Source organism: Saccopteryx bilineata, chromosome 4 (genome assembly GCF_036850765.1).
Source record: "Saccopteryx bilineata isolate mSacBil1 chromosome 4, mSacBil1_pri_phased_curated, whole genome shotgun sequence".
In the NCBI taxonomy this organism is placed as follows: domain Eukaryota; kingdom Metazoa; phylum Chordata; class Mammalia; order Chiroptera; family Emballonuridae; genus Saccopteryx; species Saccopteryx bilineata.
This window is the reverse complement of record NC_089493.1, coordinates 117,569,137-117,585,994: the sequence shown is the minus strand read 5'-3', so window position 1 is coordinate 117,585,994 and position 16,858 is coordinate 117,569,137. Positions and strand designations below refer to the sequence as shown.

Here is a 16,858-nt window from a genome sequence, read left to right as displayed (position 1 = left end):
CAGGCGGTGGCACAGTGGATGGAGCGTTGGACTGGGATGCTGAGGACCCAGGTTCGAGACCCCGAGGTTGCCAGTTTGAGCGCGGGCTTATCTGGTTTGAGCAGAAGCCCACCAGCTTGAACTCAGGATTGCTGGCTCCAGGAAGGGGTTGCTAGGTCTGCTGAAGGCCCACGGTCAAGGCATATATGAGAGAGCAATCAATGAACAGCTAAGGTGTTGCAATGCGCAATGAAAAACTGATGATTGATGCTTCTCATCTCTCTCCATTCCTGTCTGTCTGTCCCTGTCTATCCCTCTCTCTGACTCACTCTCTCTCTGTAAAAAAAAAAAAAATTAAAAAAAATAATATTTTTCCAATATGTTACCTGACATTTTTTTTTTTTATTAATTTTATTATTTTTTCTTTTTTTTTCAATGTTTTTCCTACTCTTTATGTTTTTCTCCGTTTTCTAAAATGACCAAGTCTTGCCTGACCTGTGGTGGCGCAGTGGATAAAGCGTCGACCTGGAAATGCTGAGGTCGCCGGTTCAAAACCTGGGCTTGCCTGGTCAAGGCACATATGGGAGTTGAAGCTTCCAGCTCCTCCCTCCCTTCTCTCTTTCTGTCTCTCCTCTCTCTCTCTTTCTCTCCTCTCTAAAATGAATAAATAAAAAAAATAAATAAATAAATAAATAAAATAAAATGACCAAGTCTTTTTTATTATTATTTTAATGGGGTGACATTGATAAATCAGGGTATATATGTTCAGAGAAAACATCTCGAGATTATTTTGACATTTGATTATGTTGAATACCCCTCACCCAAAGTAAAATTGTCTTCCGTCACCTTCTATCTGGTTTTCTTTGTGCCCCTCCCCTCCCCCCACCCCCTCTCTCCTTCCTGGCCCCCACCCCCGTTACCATCACATTCTTGTCCATGTCTCTGAGTCTCATTTTTATGTCCCATCTATGTATCGATTCATATTGTTCTTAGTTCTTTCTGATTTACTTATTTCACTCCATATAATGTTATCAAGGTCCATCATGTTATTATTGTAAAAGATCCAATGTCATCATTTCTTATGGCTGAGTAGTATTCCATAGTATATATGTACCAGTACTTTTTAATCCACTCGTCCACTGACGGACCCTTGGGCTATTTTCAGATCTTTGCTATTGTGAACAATGCTGCCATGAACATGGGGGTGCATTTCTCCTTCTGGAACAGTTCTATGGTGTTCTTGGGGTATATTCCTAAAAGTGGGACAGCTAGGTCAAAAGGCAGTTTGATTTTTATTTTTATTTATTTATTTATTTCAGAGACAGAGAGAGGGATAGACAGGGACACACAGACAGGAACGGAGAGATGAGAAGCATCAATCATTAGTTTTTCATTGCGCATTGCGACACCTTAGTTGTTCATTGATTGCTTTCTCATATGTGCCCTGACCGCGGGCCTTCAGCAGACCGAGTAACCCCTTCCTCGAGTCAGCGACCTTGGGTCCAAGCTGGTGAGCTTTTGCTCAAACCAGAGGAGCCTGCGCTCAAGCTGGCGACCTCGGGGTCTCGAACCTGTGTCCTTCCACATCCCAGTCCAATGCTCTACCCACTGCACTACTGCCTGGTCAGGCGATTTTTAATTTTTTGAGGAATCTCCATACTGTTTTTCACAGAGGCTGCACCACTCTGCATTCCCACCAGCAGTGCAGGAGGGTTCCCTTTTCTCCACATCCTTCCAGCACTTATTCTGTGTTGTTCTGTTGATGAGCGCCATTCTGACTGGTGTGAGGTGATATCTCATTGTGGTTTTAATTTGCATTTCTCTAATGATTAGTGATGTTGAGCATTTTTGCATATGCCTATTGGCCATCTGTATGTCCTCTTTGGAGAAGTGTCTATTCATTTCTTTCGCCCATTTTTTGATAGGATTTTTTGTCTTCCTGGTGTTGAGATTTACAAGTTCTTTATAAATTTTGGTTATTAACCCCTTATCAGATGTATTGTCAAATATGTTCTCCCATTGTGTAGTTTCTGTTTTTATTCTGTTCTTGTTGTCTTTGGCTGTGAAAAAGCTTTTTAGTTTGATATAGTCCCATTTGTTTATCCTGTCTTTTATTTCACTTGCCCGTGGAGATAAATCAGCAAATATATCACTGCGAGAGATGTCGGAGAGCTTACTGCCTATGTTTTCTTCTAAGATGCTTATGATTTCACGGCTTACATTTAAGTGTTTTATCCATTTTGAGTTTATTTTTGTGAATGGTGTAAGTTGGTGGTCTAGTTTCATTTTTTTGCAGGTAGCTGTCCAATTTTCCCAACACCATTTATTAAAGAGGCTGTCTTTACTCCATTGTATGCCTTACCTCCTTTGTTAAATATCAGTTGTCCATAGAGCTGTGGGTTTATATCTGGGTTCTCTGTTCTGTTCCATTGATCTATATGCCTGTTCTTATGCCAGTACCAGGCTGTTTTGAGTACAATGGCCTTGTAGTATAACTTGATATCAGGAAGTGTGATACCTCCCACTTTATTATTCTTTTTTTAAGATTGCTGACCCTATTCATGTTCTTTTCAGATTCCATATAAATTTTTGGAATATGTGATCTATATCTTTAAAGTATGTCACTGGTATTTTAATTGGTATTGCATTGAATTTATAAATTGCTCTGGGTTATATAGACATTTTAATGATGTTTATTCTTTCTAACCATGACCACGATATATGCTACCATTTGTTTGTATCTTCCTTGGTTTCTTTTATCAATGTTTTGTAACTTTCCGAGTACAAGTCTTTAGTCTCCTTGGTTAAATTTACTCCTAGGTACTTTATTTTTTGGGTTTTAATAGTGAAGGGGATTGTTTTCTTAATTTCTCTTTATGACTGTTCATTTTTGGTGTATAAAAATGCCTCTGATTTCTGAGTATTAATTTTATATCCTGACACTTTACTGAATTCATTTATCAAGTCCAGTAGTTTTTTGACTGAGATTTTAGGGTTTTCTATATACAATATCATATCATCTGCAAATAATGATAGTTTTACTTCTTCTTTTCCAAATTGGATGCCTTTTATTTCTTCTTGTCTGATTGCTGTGGCTAGGACTTCCAGGACTATGTTGAATAAGAGTGGTGAAAGGGGGCACCCCTGCCTTGTTTTTGATTTTAAGGGGATTGCTTTTAACTTTTGCCCATTGAGTATGATGTTGGCTGTGGGTTTGTCATAGATGGCTTTTATCATGTTGAGATATGTTCCCTGTTTTCCCACTTTGTTGAGAGTTTTGATCATGAATGGGTGCTGGATTTTATCAAATGCTTTTTCTGCATCTATTGAAATTATCATGTGGTTTTTCTTCTTTCTTTTGTTTATGTGATGAATCACATTGATTGATTTGCGAATATTGTACTAGCCTTGCCTCCCAGGAATAAATCCCACTTGATCATGGTGTATGATTTTTTCCATATATTGTTGGATCCGGTTTGCTAATATTTTGTTGAGGATTTTAGCATCTATAATCCTCAGGGATATTGGCCTATAATTTTCTTTGTGTTGTCTTTGCCTGGTTTTGGAATCAGAATTATAAAAGGAGCTTGGAAGTCTTCCTTCCTCTTGAATTTTTTAAAATAGCTTGAGAAGGATAGGAGTTAGTTCTTCTTTGAATATTTGGTAGAATTCACTTGTGAAGCCATCAGGCCCAGGACTTTAGTTGGGAGTTTTTTTTGTTTTGTTTTGTTTTGTTTTTATTTTTTTTTTTACAGAGGCAGAGATAGACAGGGACAGACAGACAGGAACGGAGAGAGATGAGAAGCATCAATCATCAGTTTCTCGTTGTGCGTTGCGACTTCTTAGTTGTTCATTGATTGCTTTCTCACATGTGCCTTGACCGTGGGCCTTCAGCAGACTGAGTAACCCCCAGCTGGAGCCAGCGACTTTGGATCCAAGCTGGTGAGCTCTTCGCTCAAGCCAGATGAGCCCGCGCTCAAGCTGGCGACCTCGGAGTCTCAAACCTGGGTCCTTCCACATCCCAGTCCGACGCTTTATCCACTGCGCCACCACCTGGTCAGGCTAGTAGGGAGTTTTTGATAACTGTTTCGATCTCATTTGGTGTAATTTGTCTGTTTAGGTTTTCTGATTCTTCCAGATTGATTTTTGCAAGAATGTATGTTTCAAGGAATTTGTCCATTTCATCTAGGTTGTCTAGTTTTTTGGCATACAGTTCTTCATAGTATTTTCTTACAATATTTTGTATTTCTGTTGTTATTTCTCCACTCTCATTTCTAATTTTATTTATTTGAGTCTTCTCTTTTTTTTCTTGGTGAGTCTAGTTAAATGTTCATCAATCTTGTTTACCTTTTCAAAGAACCAGCTCCTAGTTTCATTGATCCTCTATTGTTTCTTTAGCCTCTATGTCATTTATTTCTGCTCTGATCTTTATTATTTCCTTCCTTCTATTACATTTGGGCTCTACTTGCTGTTCTTTTTCTAATTCTTTTAGATGCAGGGTTAAGTTGTTTATTTGAGCTTTTTCTAGCTTCTTAAAGTGTGCCTGTAGTGCTATGAACTTCACTCTAGTACTGCTTTTGTTGTTTCCCATAAATTTTGAGTTATTGTATGCTCATTATCATTTATCTTTAGGAATTTTTAAATTTCTTCTTTGATCTCATTGTTAACCCATTCGTTATTTAATAAAATGCTATTTAGTTTCCGTATGTTTGAGAATTTTTGAGACTTTCTGTTGTGGTTGATTTTTAGCTTCATTCCATTGTGATCAGAGAAAGTGCTTGATATGATTTCAGTCTTCTTAAATTTGTTGAGACGACTCTTTTGCCCTAACATGTGGTCTGTCCTAGAGAGTGTACCATGAGCACTTGAAAAGAATGTATATTCTGCTGCTTTAGGGTGAAAGGTTCTGAAGATATCTATTAAATCAAGTTGATCTAGTGTGTCCTTTAAGTCAGCTGTTTCTTTGTTAATTTTCTTTCTTGAGGATCTATCTAGTGATGTTGTGGGGTATTGAAATCCCCTACTATTATAGTGTTGCTGTTGATCTCGCCCTTTATATCCATCAAAGTCTGCTTTATATATTTAGGTGTTCCTATATTAGGTGCATAGATATGTATAATAGTTATATCTTCCTGTTGGATTGCTCCCTTTATCATTATGTAGTGGCCTTCTTTATCTCTTACTATATTCTTTGTTTTAAAGTCCATTTTGTCTGATATAAGTATTGCTGCCCCAGCTTTTTTTTTTCATTTCCATTTGCATGAAATGGTTTTTTCCATCCTTTTACCTTTAGTCTATGTGTATCTTTTGTTTTAAGGAGCGTCTCTTGTAGACAGTATATGTATGGGTCCTGTTTTCTTATCCATGCAGCTACCCTATGTCTTTTGATTGGATCATTTAATCCATTTACATTTAAGGTTATTATTGATATGTAGTTGTTTATTGCCATTTTATTCTTTAAAGCTGTATTCCTCTTTTGCTATATTCTTTTCCCACTTTGATCTGTTTAGAATAGGCCCCTTATCAATTCCTGCAGCATTGGTTTGGTTGTAATGAATTCCTTGAGTTGTTTTTTTGTCTGGGAAGCTTTTTATTTCTCCTTCAATTTTAAACACTAGCGTTGCTGGATAAAGTAGTCTTGGTTGTAGGCTCTTATTCTGCATTGCTTTGAATATTTCTTGCCATTCCCTTCCGGCCTCAAGTGTTTCTGTTGAGAAGTCTGATGTCATCTTATGGGGCCTCCTTTGTAGGTGATAGCCTTTTTTTTCTCTAGCAACTTTTAGTATTTTCTCTTTATCACTTAGCTTTGGTATTTTAATTATGATGTGTCTTGGTGTAGGTTTCTTTGGGTTTCTCTTTAATGGATTTCTCTGTGCTTCCTGAACTTGTGAGATGTTTTCCTGCCATAATTTATGGAAGTTTTCAGCTATGATATGTTTGAACAAAGTCTCTATCCCTTATTCTTTCTCTTTTTCTTCAGGAACCCATATGATGTGGATGTTATTTCTCTTCATGTTGTCACAGAGCTCTCTAAGAGTTTCCTCAGACTTTTTGAGTTTCTTTTCTCTTTTTCTTCTCTGCTTTCATGCCTTCATTCCACTTGTCCTCCAACTCACTGATTCGATCCTCAGCTCCATCCATCTGTTTTTAATTCCTTCCATTGTGTTCTTCATTTCTTATACTGTATTTGTCATCTCCGACTGATTCTTTTTTAATATTTCAATATCCTTTTTTATACTTGCTATTTTTTTTAGGTGATCATAATGACCATCAATTGTTGTTCTAAGATCCCTAAGCATCCTTACAATCATTATTTTGTACTCCGCATCCAGAAGTTTGGTTATTTCCATATCACTCAGCTCAATTCCTGGATGTTTCTCTTGTGGTTTCATTTGAATTGCACTTCTCTGTCTTCTCATTATGTCTGTGTGTTTGGGTGGTTTTTCTTGTAGAGCTGGTTGAGTCTAGGCTTGGTGTTGTCTGCCTCCAGTTTTCAATTGTGTTATTTCTAGGTCTTCTTGGGTTGGCATCAGCTGTTATTTGTAATCCACTCTCGGATTTAACTTTTCTGGTATAGCAGCTTTGAAGTCTTGATTTCTTTTGTTCTCAGTTTTCTTAACACAGTGGTAGTCTTGTTTGCTGATCTCAGCAGTGGGCTTATTTAAAACTGTATCCAGGAATGCAGTGGGTGTAACCTGTGACTCTAAAGGCATGATCTTCCAGTTACTGTCTCTGGGGGCGGGATGTTTTTTCAGCTTCAGTAGGGGGAGGTGTATCTTAGATCTCCATGGAGACCTGAGTTACTGCCCCTCCTCCCCACTTCTTGTTTTCAGCTGTGTCTTGTTGTGCTGATTGGAGCTGGAGAGATGTCTGGAGATCTGTGACCTGGAAGCACTTTGTATTCTCTTTTGTGGAAGGATCAGCCCTTCCCCCAGCTATGGTCGCCTCCAGCACTGGATGAGTCAGCTTCTCTGATTGTCCCCTGCATTCCTCTGCCCTTCACCGTCTGTCTCACCCTCTCCCCTTTCTTTTTGGAAGACAAGCTGGCCCTTTCAACACACCTTGTTCCCTGGTCACCAGGCAAGTGGCTGTGAGCAGAATTTTCTGCTCTTTTCCTTGGAGTGAGAGCCCGTCTGGGCTCTCAGCCTCACCTCCTCTGTTCCTGTAAGCAGGGGGAGATTCAAGCGCTCCCTACCAGGTTTGTTGTAGCTTCTTCTTTGCTCCTTGGTTTTTGAGAGCTGTTCTTGTAGTCCAGAGTTGGTTTTTCACGCTGATTGTTCATAAATTAGTTTGTAATTCAGTTTGGTGGTGTGAGCTGGGAGTCTGTGCGTCTGCCTACTCTGCTTCCATCTTCCTGGTCCTTGTTACCTGACATTTAAAAAAAATCTAAACGTAAATAATTACACCAATATTCCTTTTTGCCTGACCAGGCGGTGGCACAGTGGACAGAGCATCAGACTGGGATGTGGAGGACCCAGGTTCGAAACCCGGAGATCACCAGGTTGAGCATGGGCTCACCACCTGGAGCATGGGTTTGCTGGCATCAGCATGGGATCATACACATGACCCATGGTCACTAGCTTGAGCCCAAAGATCACTGGCTTGAGTGCAAGGTCGCTGGCTTGAGTAAAGGGTTACTCGCTCTGCTGTAGCCCACCATGCAAGGCACATATGACAAAGCAATCAGTGAACAACTAGTAGCCGCAGTGAAGAATTGATGCTTCTCATCTCTCTCCCTTCTTGTCTGACTGTCCCTATCTATCGCTCTTTCTGTCTCTGTTGCAAAATATGTATGGTTTTTGTTCTTTTTTCTTTTGATGCTAAAATTGTTGTAACAATTTGACCAGTGGCTGATTCCTGTGTATTTTGTCTTTGAATACTTCCTTAATTTATTTAGGATGTTTTTTATTTTTATTTCTTTATTTTATTATTTTTTTAGTGAGAGAGACAGAGAGAGGGACAGACAGGCATTAAGGGAGAAAGATGAGAAACATCAATTCTTTATTTTGGCACCTTAATTGTTCATTGACTGCTTTCTCATATGTGCCTTAACCAGAGGGCTACAGCAAAGCAAGTGACCCCTTGCTCAATCTAACAAGCTTGAGCTTCAAGCCAGCAACCTTTGGGCTCAAGTCAGTGACCATGGGGTCATGTCTATGATCCCACGCTCAAGCCAGCTACCCCATGCTCAAGCCAGCGACCTCGAGGTTTCAAATCTGGGTCCTCTGTATCCCAGTCCAACACTCTTATCCACCGCGTGACTGCCTGGTCATGCGAATGCTTCCTGAACTTAAACATAACATGTCCAGGCTTGCAATTTTCTTGCTTTAGACATAGAATAAACCGTGTTTTTGGTTTGTTTGTTTGGTTGGTTTTTGTTTTTTCTCCAAGAGCCTAGCATTGGTTTTTTTAGTGAGGAGTGGAATTTAAAAATCAAAGTCTGGATATAGATGTACTAATGATTATTGCCTCCTACCATTGTGATTGGCCCTTTCACCTGACAGAACTAGGGCATACCTCTTTTTTTTTTTTTTTAATGAATTTATGCTGATACCTTCAGTTCAAATTCAGCACTGCAAGGTTCTTCCTTTCACAACCTAGTTTGCCTTTTCCAGAATGTCATGGCCCCTGGTCTGATTTGTACTGGCTCTTCCCCAGCTCTGCTTTAGTATATGCAGTCTACTGTTAATCTGTTAATGTGTCTCGTCCACATGTAGTGACATTAAATAGCAAAGCTTCCAGAAAAGCTAAAAAATGGTTCAGTTACAACTTCTATAGCTCATTTTGAAGATAGATAGACTAGTTTGCTTGGAAGGATGATTATTGTAGTGTAGTGGTAGGAAATAAGGTTACAAAAGGGAGGCAGGGGATTGGGGACTAGAATTTAGCCTCTAATTTTGACAGTGATTTGAGACTATGGGGTTTAGGATTTGGTTTTTTCCCTTTATTTTAGATTTTTTAAAGCAATGTTTAAGAAACTGTCCGGCAGAAATGATAGATTTTTCTCCCTTTGTTAAAGATGGCGCTGCTCGTGTGGATTGGCGTTGCCTAGGTGATAGTATTACCCTTTTGTTTGGGAAGGGGCGTGGTTATGCTGATGTTTGTTGGGGGAGGGCTTTCCCGCCAAAAGGTTTTTGTTGTTTTTTTTTTTTTGTATTTTTCTGAAGCTGGAAACAGGGAGAGACAGTCAGACAGACTCCCACATGCGCCCGACCGGGTTCCACCCGGCACGCCCACCAGGGGGCGATGCTCTGCCCCTCCGGGGCGTCGCTCTGCCACGACCAGAGCCACACTAGCGCCTAGGTTTTAAAAGGTGGAGCTAGGAGGCCATTTGGGGAGAGTGGCTATGTTCTTGTAGGGAGGAGGAGCGGGTACTGGAGCATGGCAGGGAAGCCACATGGCGGAGGCAGCCAAAATGGTGGAATGGGGAAGGAGAAGCCAGTTCGTGGAGGAGAAGGAGATGGAGATGGGGAACAGCGGTGAATAAGACTGGTGAGGTTAGGAGAACTCAGATGAGTCAGTAGCTTTGTGAGCGCTGAATGAGTGGGTTTTGGATCCCAGTGTATGTTTTTACTCCCTTGCCCAGTGCGAGTCTAGAATAAAGGAAAACGGACCACCAGTTTTTGGCTCCATTGTTTCTCTACCATCTATCCAAATCAAACCTGAACCTGCATTGGCCAGATGGCTTTGATGGTGGCCGCGGTTATGGGCTATATAGAAACTTAATCACAACAGGAGCAATGCATAAGTTGTGTGTGTGTGTGTGTTTTCAGAAAGGCTAGAGACTGGAGACAGATAAATTAGACTTCCACTTATTGTACTACTTTCGGTGTGAGGTGTTTTTATGAGGATTTGCAGAGTATCATGAATAGACTGGAAAGAAAGTGATGGGTGTGAGAGATATTTCAAAGGATTCATTGACTAAGTTTTGAAGAGAGAAAGAGGAGTAACTCTAAAATTTGAATGAGGGGACAAAATGCATAATAGAGCTATGAATACATGTAGTAAGATCCAAAAAGTGAAACTTAATTTTGGGGAATATGGATTTTAGGTGGGAGAAGATAGAGTATTACAGTTGAGTTTAAATACTGACATTCAAGAGATAAGGGAAAGAATTAGAGATGTATTCAATAAATCTTGGAAGTCAGATACTGAGAAGTAATTGCTGTACCTGAGAAACAATGGGCTCTCTGTTGAAGGGCAGATAGGGCCAGAGCAGAGTGCTTAAGACTCAGTCTTGGTGTACAGCCCCATTCAGGGAATAGCAGTAGGAGATATAAGTGAAGTAGAGTTTCAGTAAGTACATCAGTGCTGTTGAATGCTTAAGAGACTGAGGAGAATGAAAACTGAAAAGCATGAGTTGTTCTTGTATATTCAGCCTGCCAAATGTAAGAAAAATTTTTATGGTCGTTTCCTCTTAATTTTATCTAATCTTCCAATTTTAAAAAAGTTATATGTGCTCATTATAGAAAATTTGGAAAATACTAAAAAAGCACAAAGGAGAAATTTAAGTTTTCAGCAATCCTACTAGTAAGAGAGGTCTGCAGTGAGTATTTTTTGCTTGTACTTCCATTATCATTTTAGTTTATGTATACAGGTATAGATTCATTTTTCCATACATAAAAATCTCCCCTATTCACTTACTTTACCCTGAACATTTTTTTTCTTTAATATCACATAAACTGTAGTAGGATCTTGAATGGCTGTTTAATATTAGATCATATAATATCTTGGTCTGCTTCACTGTTCTTACTTTTGAATATTTAGACTTTACAATTCTGTTTTTGTTTCTACCATTTAAGTCAATTATTTTTGTGTCCTGACATCTCATAGAGTGATAACCAGATTCCTGTGATAGTCTAACTTTGCATCTCTTTCTGTGTTATTATGAGTGTTTTAATGGCTTACTGGGGTCAAGTAATCAGACATAACTAGCTGGCTACCATATAAGGTATATTTTTCCTAACAGATTTTTTAACAACATAGTAAGAATCATAGTAGTAAGTAACCTAGACTGAAAAGTATGGAGCCCACTTGCTTCAGAAGGTAGAGGATTTGGTTATTGCAAGTTGTCGGGACATGGCAAAGAGTAGTTTTAGAAGAATATTGTAGATAGGGCCAAATTTAAGAATTTAGGAGGTTATGCCTGACCAGGCGGGGCACAGTGGATAGACTGTAAGCCTGGGACAATGAGGACCCAGTTACAAAACCCGAGGTCACTGGCTTGAGTGTGGGCTCTTCAGCTTAAGCATGGGGTCTATGGCTTGAGCATGGAATATATCTAAGGGTTTGACAGTGTAAGAAAAGACCAACCAAGATATAGCAGGATGTAGCAGGCTAGTGATCAGGAAAACCATCCCTTGTGGTGGTGGTGGCGGTTGGCCGTGGTGGGCGAATGATCTGCACTGAGGAAAAGTATCTGTGGAGAGAAAGTATCCATAGCCCTTATATAGGCTATACACTCGTGGCTTTCTGACACGTGCTCACGCACTAATTGTGCAAAGTGCTTCCAGCAAGAAAACGAAGAGCAAGCCTTGCTTTCCCTACATGTGCCCTGCCAGGTATCAAACCAACAACCGTGACATATTGGGGTGACACTCTAACCAACCGAGCTAACTGGCCAGGACAGAAAAACTTTTATTTTTAATCTCATCAAAATCATGAACAATCATAGAGCATATCTATTCTTAGTGTAAATTATCTATTTTCAAACTTAAAAATAATTTTTAGGTAAAAATATAAACCTTAAACTCATATAAAATAAAACAACATAGATGTCATACTGATTTTACTACCTTAAAAAAGCTATAACAAGTCCCTTGATAAATGGATAAAAACAAACCTAATGTTTTATATACATCTTTTATTTCCCTCTAACTTTTTTTTTTAACTAGGGTGGTGTCAGCTATATCTACTAAATATAACCTTACCCAAAGAAACCAACTTTTGTTTTCTCACAGACAGAAAAAAACTGTCATGTAACCAAGAACTATCTTTTTATTCTCATGATACACATTTTATATCTTTTTAATAAGGATTTAAGTGGCAAAGTAAATATATTTGAAATCATCTAAAGGTATTTATCCTTTAACCTTTTCTTAAAATGGTTATTGTATAATGCTAAGAGATAAGGGTAAATTAAAAAGATTTGATGATCAAAGATTTGGATTTTTATCTTGGTTAGAAATTGTTCAGCCTGACCGGGCAGTGGCGCAGTGGATAGAGGGTTGGACTGGGACACAGAGGACCCAGGTTTGAAATCCCGAGGTCACTGTCTTGGGCAAGGGGTCACTCACTCTGCTGTAGCCCCTCAGTCAAGGCACATACGAGAAAGCAATCAATGAACAACTAAGATACCACAACAAAGAATTGATGCTTCTCGTCTCTCTCCCTTCCTGTCTGTCCCTATGTGTCCCTCTCTCTCTCTCTCTTTCTCTCTCTCTCTCTCTCTCTCTTGCTAACAAAAAAATAAATCATTTTACTTGTATTTCACTCCTACTTGATAATTGGCAAAATTTGCAAAGAAGCATTACTGAGAAGGCTTATGCTTTACCACATGTCTAGAATTGATTTTGCTTCCAAATAAATATATAGACAGTAAGTATAATTTCTTATCTTTCTCTCAATTTTTAAAATGTTCTATAGCCATGCCAAATTTGAAGTGATCCAGAATAACTGAGGTTGTCATTGGTGAAGAATTCTGAACACTTGAATCATGTTCTCATTCAGTTCCTTAACTATTATTAAGTAGAACATCAAAATTGTATACTGGCACTTTTGTGCCTTAAGGATCAAAGCGGGCATTTGAAAAAGGAATTGGAAACTGTAAAGTAGGAGACATATATTATATAAAGTGTTATATACCTTTTTTTAATTGAAAGGTCTATCATAAGAAAATATCTTAAGGGAACCATGACCATGTACATTTACATTTGGGTTGCAGGTTATGAATACTAAAATTTTCCTCAGTAATAATAGTTAAGTGGGATGCTTACTGGTTCAGTGACCTTCAGTTGCCATTTATTGTCTAATGCTGAAACACAGGTGGTGTAGTGTGACAGGCTTGCTAAATCAAAAATGTTTTTTCTATTTGAGTTGTCATTTCGCCTGACCTATGGTGACATGGTGGATAAAACGGTGACCTGGAATGCTGAGGTCACCAGTTTGAAACCTGGGCTTGCCCAGTCAAGGCACATATGAGAAGCAATTACTACGAGTTGATGTTTCCCATTCCTCACTCCTCCCCCCATCCGCTCTCTAAAATCAGTAAATAAATAATTTAAGAAAATGTTGTCACCTCACTTTTTTTGTTATTACTGTCCTTTCCTTTCTAACTGCTACATGTGTACTGTAGGAAGGTAAGATACAAAGAAAAGATGTGCGGTAAAATAGTAAGAAAGAGAGAAAATAATTGCTTTTTATATAATAGAATGAAAAATACTGTTATTGGACCCTACTATATCTGTATGTTTATTTGTATCATTGTGCATTTGATAATTTAATTTTTTCTTTTAATCTGAATTTCATATTTGGGTCTAAATTATTCTGTCTCATTTTTTACAAGTAGATTTAACACAAATTTGCTAACTTATTATTTTGTTTCTTTAGTTTTCAGCATATGATTTCATCCCATCTTCAAAGTTAAAGCCCTCCCAAGGAGTGCCACTCAATGATGATTTATGTTTTAGTAGAAAAAGAATGTCAAGAAACTTATTTCAGAATAGTCGTGATTTTAACTCAGATTTACTTCCTGTATGTGCTGCTGGTAAGTAATAGGCGCAGGTAATGGACATGCTGACCTAAATAAGAGATTTACTTTATAGTTTATTCAAGGGCTCATAGAACTTACAATCTAGTAGGCAGTTCAGATTCAATAAATATTTGTTAAAGATCTGATAAGAATGGACACTTGGACATAAATTGTATCAGAGGACCCTGGAGGGGCTTCTCAATGAAACTCTCTACGTTTTAATGTAAATCACTGTTACTGAGATTCTCTTAGCCTGACCAGGCAGTGGTGCAGTGGATAGAGTATCAGACTGGGACACGAAGGACCCAGGTTCCAAACCCCAAGGTCATGGGCTTGAGCACGGGCTCACCAGCTTGAGGGCAGGGTTGCTTGATTGAGCGTGGGATCATACACATGACCCCATGATTGCTGGCTTGAGCCCAAAGGTCGCTGGCTTGAAGCCCTAGGTTGCTGGCTTGAGCAAGGGGTCACTCGGTCTGCTAAAGCCCCCGGTCAAGGCACATATGAGAAAGCAATCAATGAACAACTAAGGTGCCGCAATGAAGAATTGATGCTTCTCATCTCTCTCTCTTCCTATCTGTCTGTCTCTATCTGTCCCTCTCTCTGATTCTGTCTGTCAAAAAAAGAAAGAAAAGGGAATTCACCTGTGTGTCAGGTACTTTCCTAAGTAATGGAGATATAGTCAACAAAAAGAGAGAACTTTGTGCTTAGTAAATCTTGCATTCTATTTGGGATGAAGCAAACATTAAATAAATGCAAAAGGTATTAGGTTAAATGATGATGAATCCTATGGGGAAAAAATTAAACAGAGAAGAGGTATATGGAGGAGGGGCCATTTAAAATAATGTGGTGGAGGCCCTGGCCGGTTGGCTCAGTGGTAGAGCGTTGGCCTGGCGTGCGGAAGTCCCGGGTTCAATTCCCGGCCAGGGCACATAGGAGAAGCGCCCATCTGCTTCTCCACCCCTCCCCCTCTCCTTCCTCTCTGTCTCTCTCTGCCCCTCCCGCAGCCGAGGCTCCATTGGAGCAAAGATGGCCCCGGACTGAGAATGGCTCCTTGGCCTCTGCCCCAGGTGCTAGAGTGGCTCTGGTCGCAACAGAGCAACACCCTGGAGGGGCAGAGCATCGCCCCCTGGTGGGCGTGCCGGGTGGATCCCAGTCGGGCGCATGCGGTAGTCTGTCTGACTGTCTCTCCCCGTTTCCAGCTTCAGAGAAATACGCCCCCCCCCCCAAAAAAAAGTAAAATAATGTGGTGGAAAAAAGGCCATACTCAGAAAGGAATACTTGAAGCAAACCACATAGATTTCAAGAGAGAAGAGCAAATAATTCCAGGAAAAGGAAATAGTAAGTGCAGATTATGGAACATATTTGAGAAAGTCAGAGAGATTGTTAAGTCTGGAATAAGCAAGGGGAAGAGAAGTAGAAAATGAAATTTAAGAAGTACAGCTTCTTGGCATGTGGATGTCCTTGGATTCAGTTCCCAGTCAGGGCACACAGGAGAGGCACCCATCTACTTCTCCACTCTTCCCCCTGTTCTTTCTCTGTTTCTCTCTTTGCTTCCTGCAGCCAAGGCTCCATTGGAGCAAAGTTGGCCCCGGGCTGAGAATGGCTCCGTGGCCTCAGGTGCTTGAATGGCTCAGGTTGCAATAGAGCACACCCCAGATGGGCAGAGCATCGCCCCCTAGTGGGCATGCCGGGTGGATCCCAGTCGGGCGCATGCGGGAGTCTGTCTCTGCCTCCCTGCTTCTCACTTCAGAAAAATACAAGAAAAAAAATTGAGGCTTCTTATTTATAAGACCTAGTAGCCTACTTAATGAACTTTGGCTTTTACTCTGAGTGAGGAACATTTTGAGGAAAGAATATCAGTTGCCTTGTATTTTCCAGGCTTGTTTTGGAGGTTACATTTAAAATAGACATAAGGTGGGTAAGGGTGAAAACAGAGAGTCTGCTGTAGCAATCCAGGCTCAAGTTGATGGAAACTTTGACCAGGTAGCAATAAATGTAAGGAAAGTGATTAGATTCTGATTATATGTCAAAGGTAGGGTTGATGTGACTTGTTGATGGATTGGGTATGGAGAGAGAGAGATCAAGAGCTCCATAAGGTTTTTTTTGGCCAGAGCAACTAGAAAGATGTTTAATTGCCTAAGTAAGTATTAAAGAGAGTAAATATTATGGTAGTTCAGAGGACAGTGTTGTTATCATGGACCATATCAGTTAGAAAAGGAATTGAAGAAAGGATATCACTTGTATTATATTTTGGGGGATGTATGTGATAAAAGTAGTTAGATGAGAAGGATGAGAAAAGCAAAGACTTACATTAAGGCTTGAGATATTCTGGGAGCTGTGTAAAGGCAGGATTCATTTTAGGAATCAAAGATAAATTTGGATATTGGGACCCTTGCGGCTAGGCTTAAACATTTGAATTCATAATTATAAGCTATAGGGAAGTAATGGAGTTTTTTTTGTTAAGGAAAAAAAGCCAGGGTGATAAGGTTACAAATAGAATAGAAAGGAATAATCAGGAAAATATGATGACATAAAAGATGAAGGAGTAGAGAAAGATAAGAAGACTTAGTACCCAGCTAATTAGAGAAATAATAACATGGCCTTACCAGGATGTTGCACAATGAATAGAGCTCGGTGAATCGGTCTGGAACTCAGAGGACCCAGGTTCAAAACCCCAAGGTCATCGACATTAGTATTGGCTCACCAGCTTGTGTGTGAGTACACTAGCTTGAGCATGGGTGGCTGGCTTGAGCATGTGATCATAGACATGATCCCATGGTCACTGGCTTGGAGTCCAAGGTCGCTGGCTTGGCTAGAGCCTCCTGGTCAAGAGACATATGAGAAAGCAATCAATGAACAACTAAAGTGCCATAATGAAGAATTGATACTTCTCATCTCTCTCTCTTTATTTCTCTCTCACACACACACTAAAAGAGGCGCCCATCTGCCTCTCCACCCCTCCCCCTCTCCTTCCTCTCTGTCTCTCTCTTCCCCTCCCACAGCCAAGGCTCCATTGGAGCAAAGATGGCCCGGGGATGGCTCTGCCCCAGGCGCTAGAGTGGCTCCGGTGGCGGCAGAGCGACGCCCCAGAGGGGCAGAGCATCGCCCCCTGGTGAGCAGAGCAGC

General features: G+C 40.0%; 1 protein-coding gene across 13 annotated transcripts in view; it reads left to right on the top strand.

The window, feature by feature from the left end:
* Positions 1-16,858, top strand: part of TOGARAM1 (TOG array regulator of axonemal microtubules 1) — a 96,270-nt gene that overhangs the window by 3,627 nt on the left and 75,785 nt on the right. For all 13 annotated transcript variants that reach the window (XM_066277835.1, XM_066277832.1, XM_066277839.1 and 10 more), the window contains exon 2: positions 13,588-13,744. In XM_066277835.1, the coding sequence (XP_066133932.1) occupies positions 13,588-13,744 (157 nt within the window). The remainder of the gene's footprint in view (positions 1-13,587; positions 13,745-16,858) is intronic.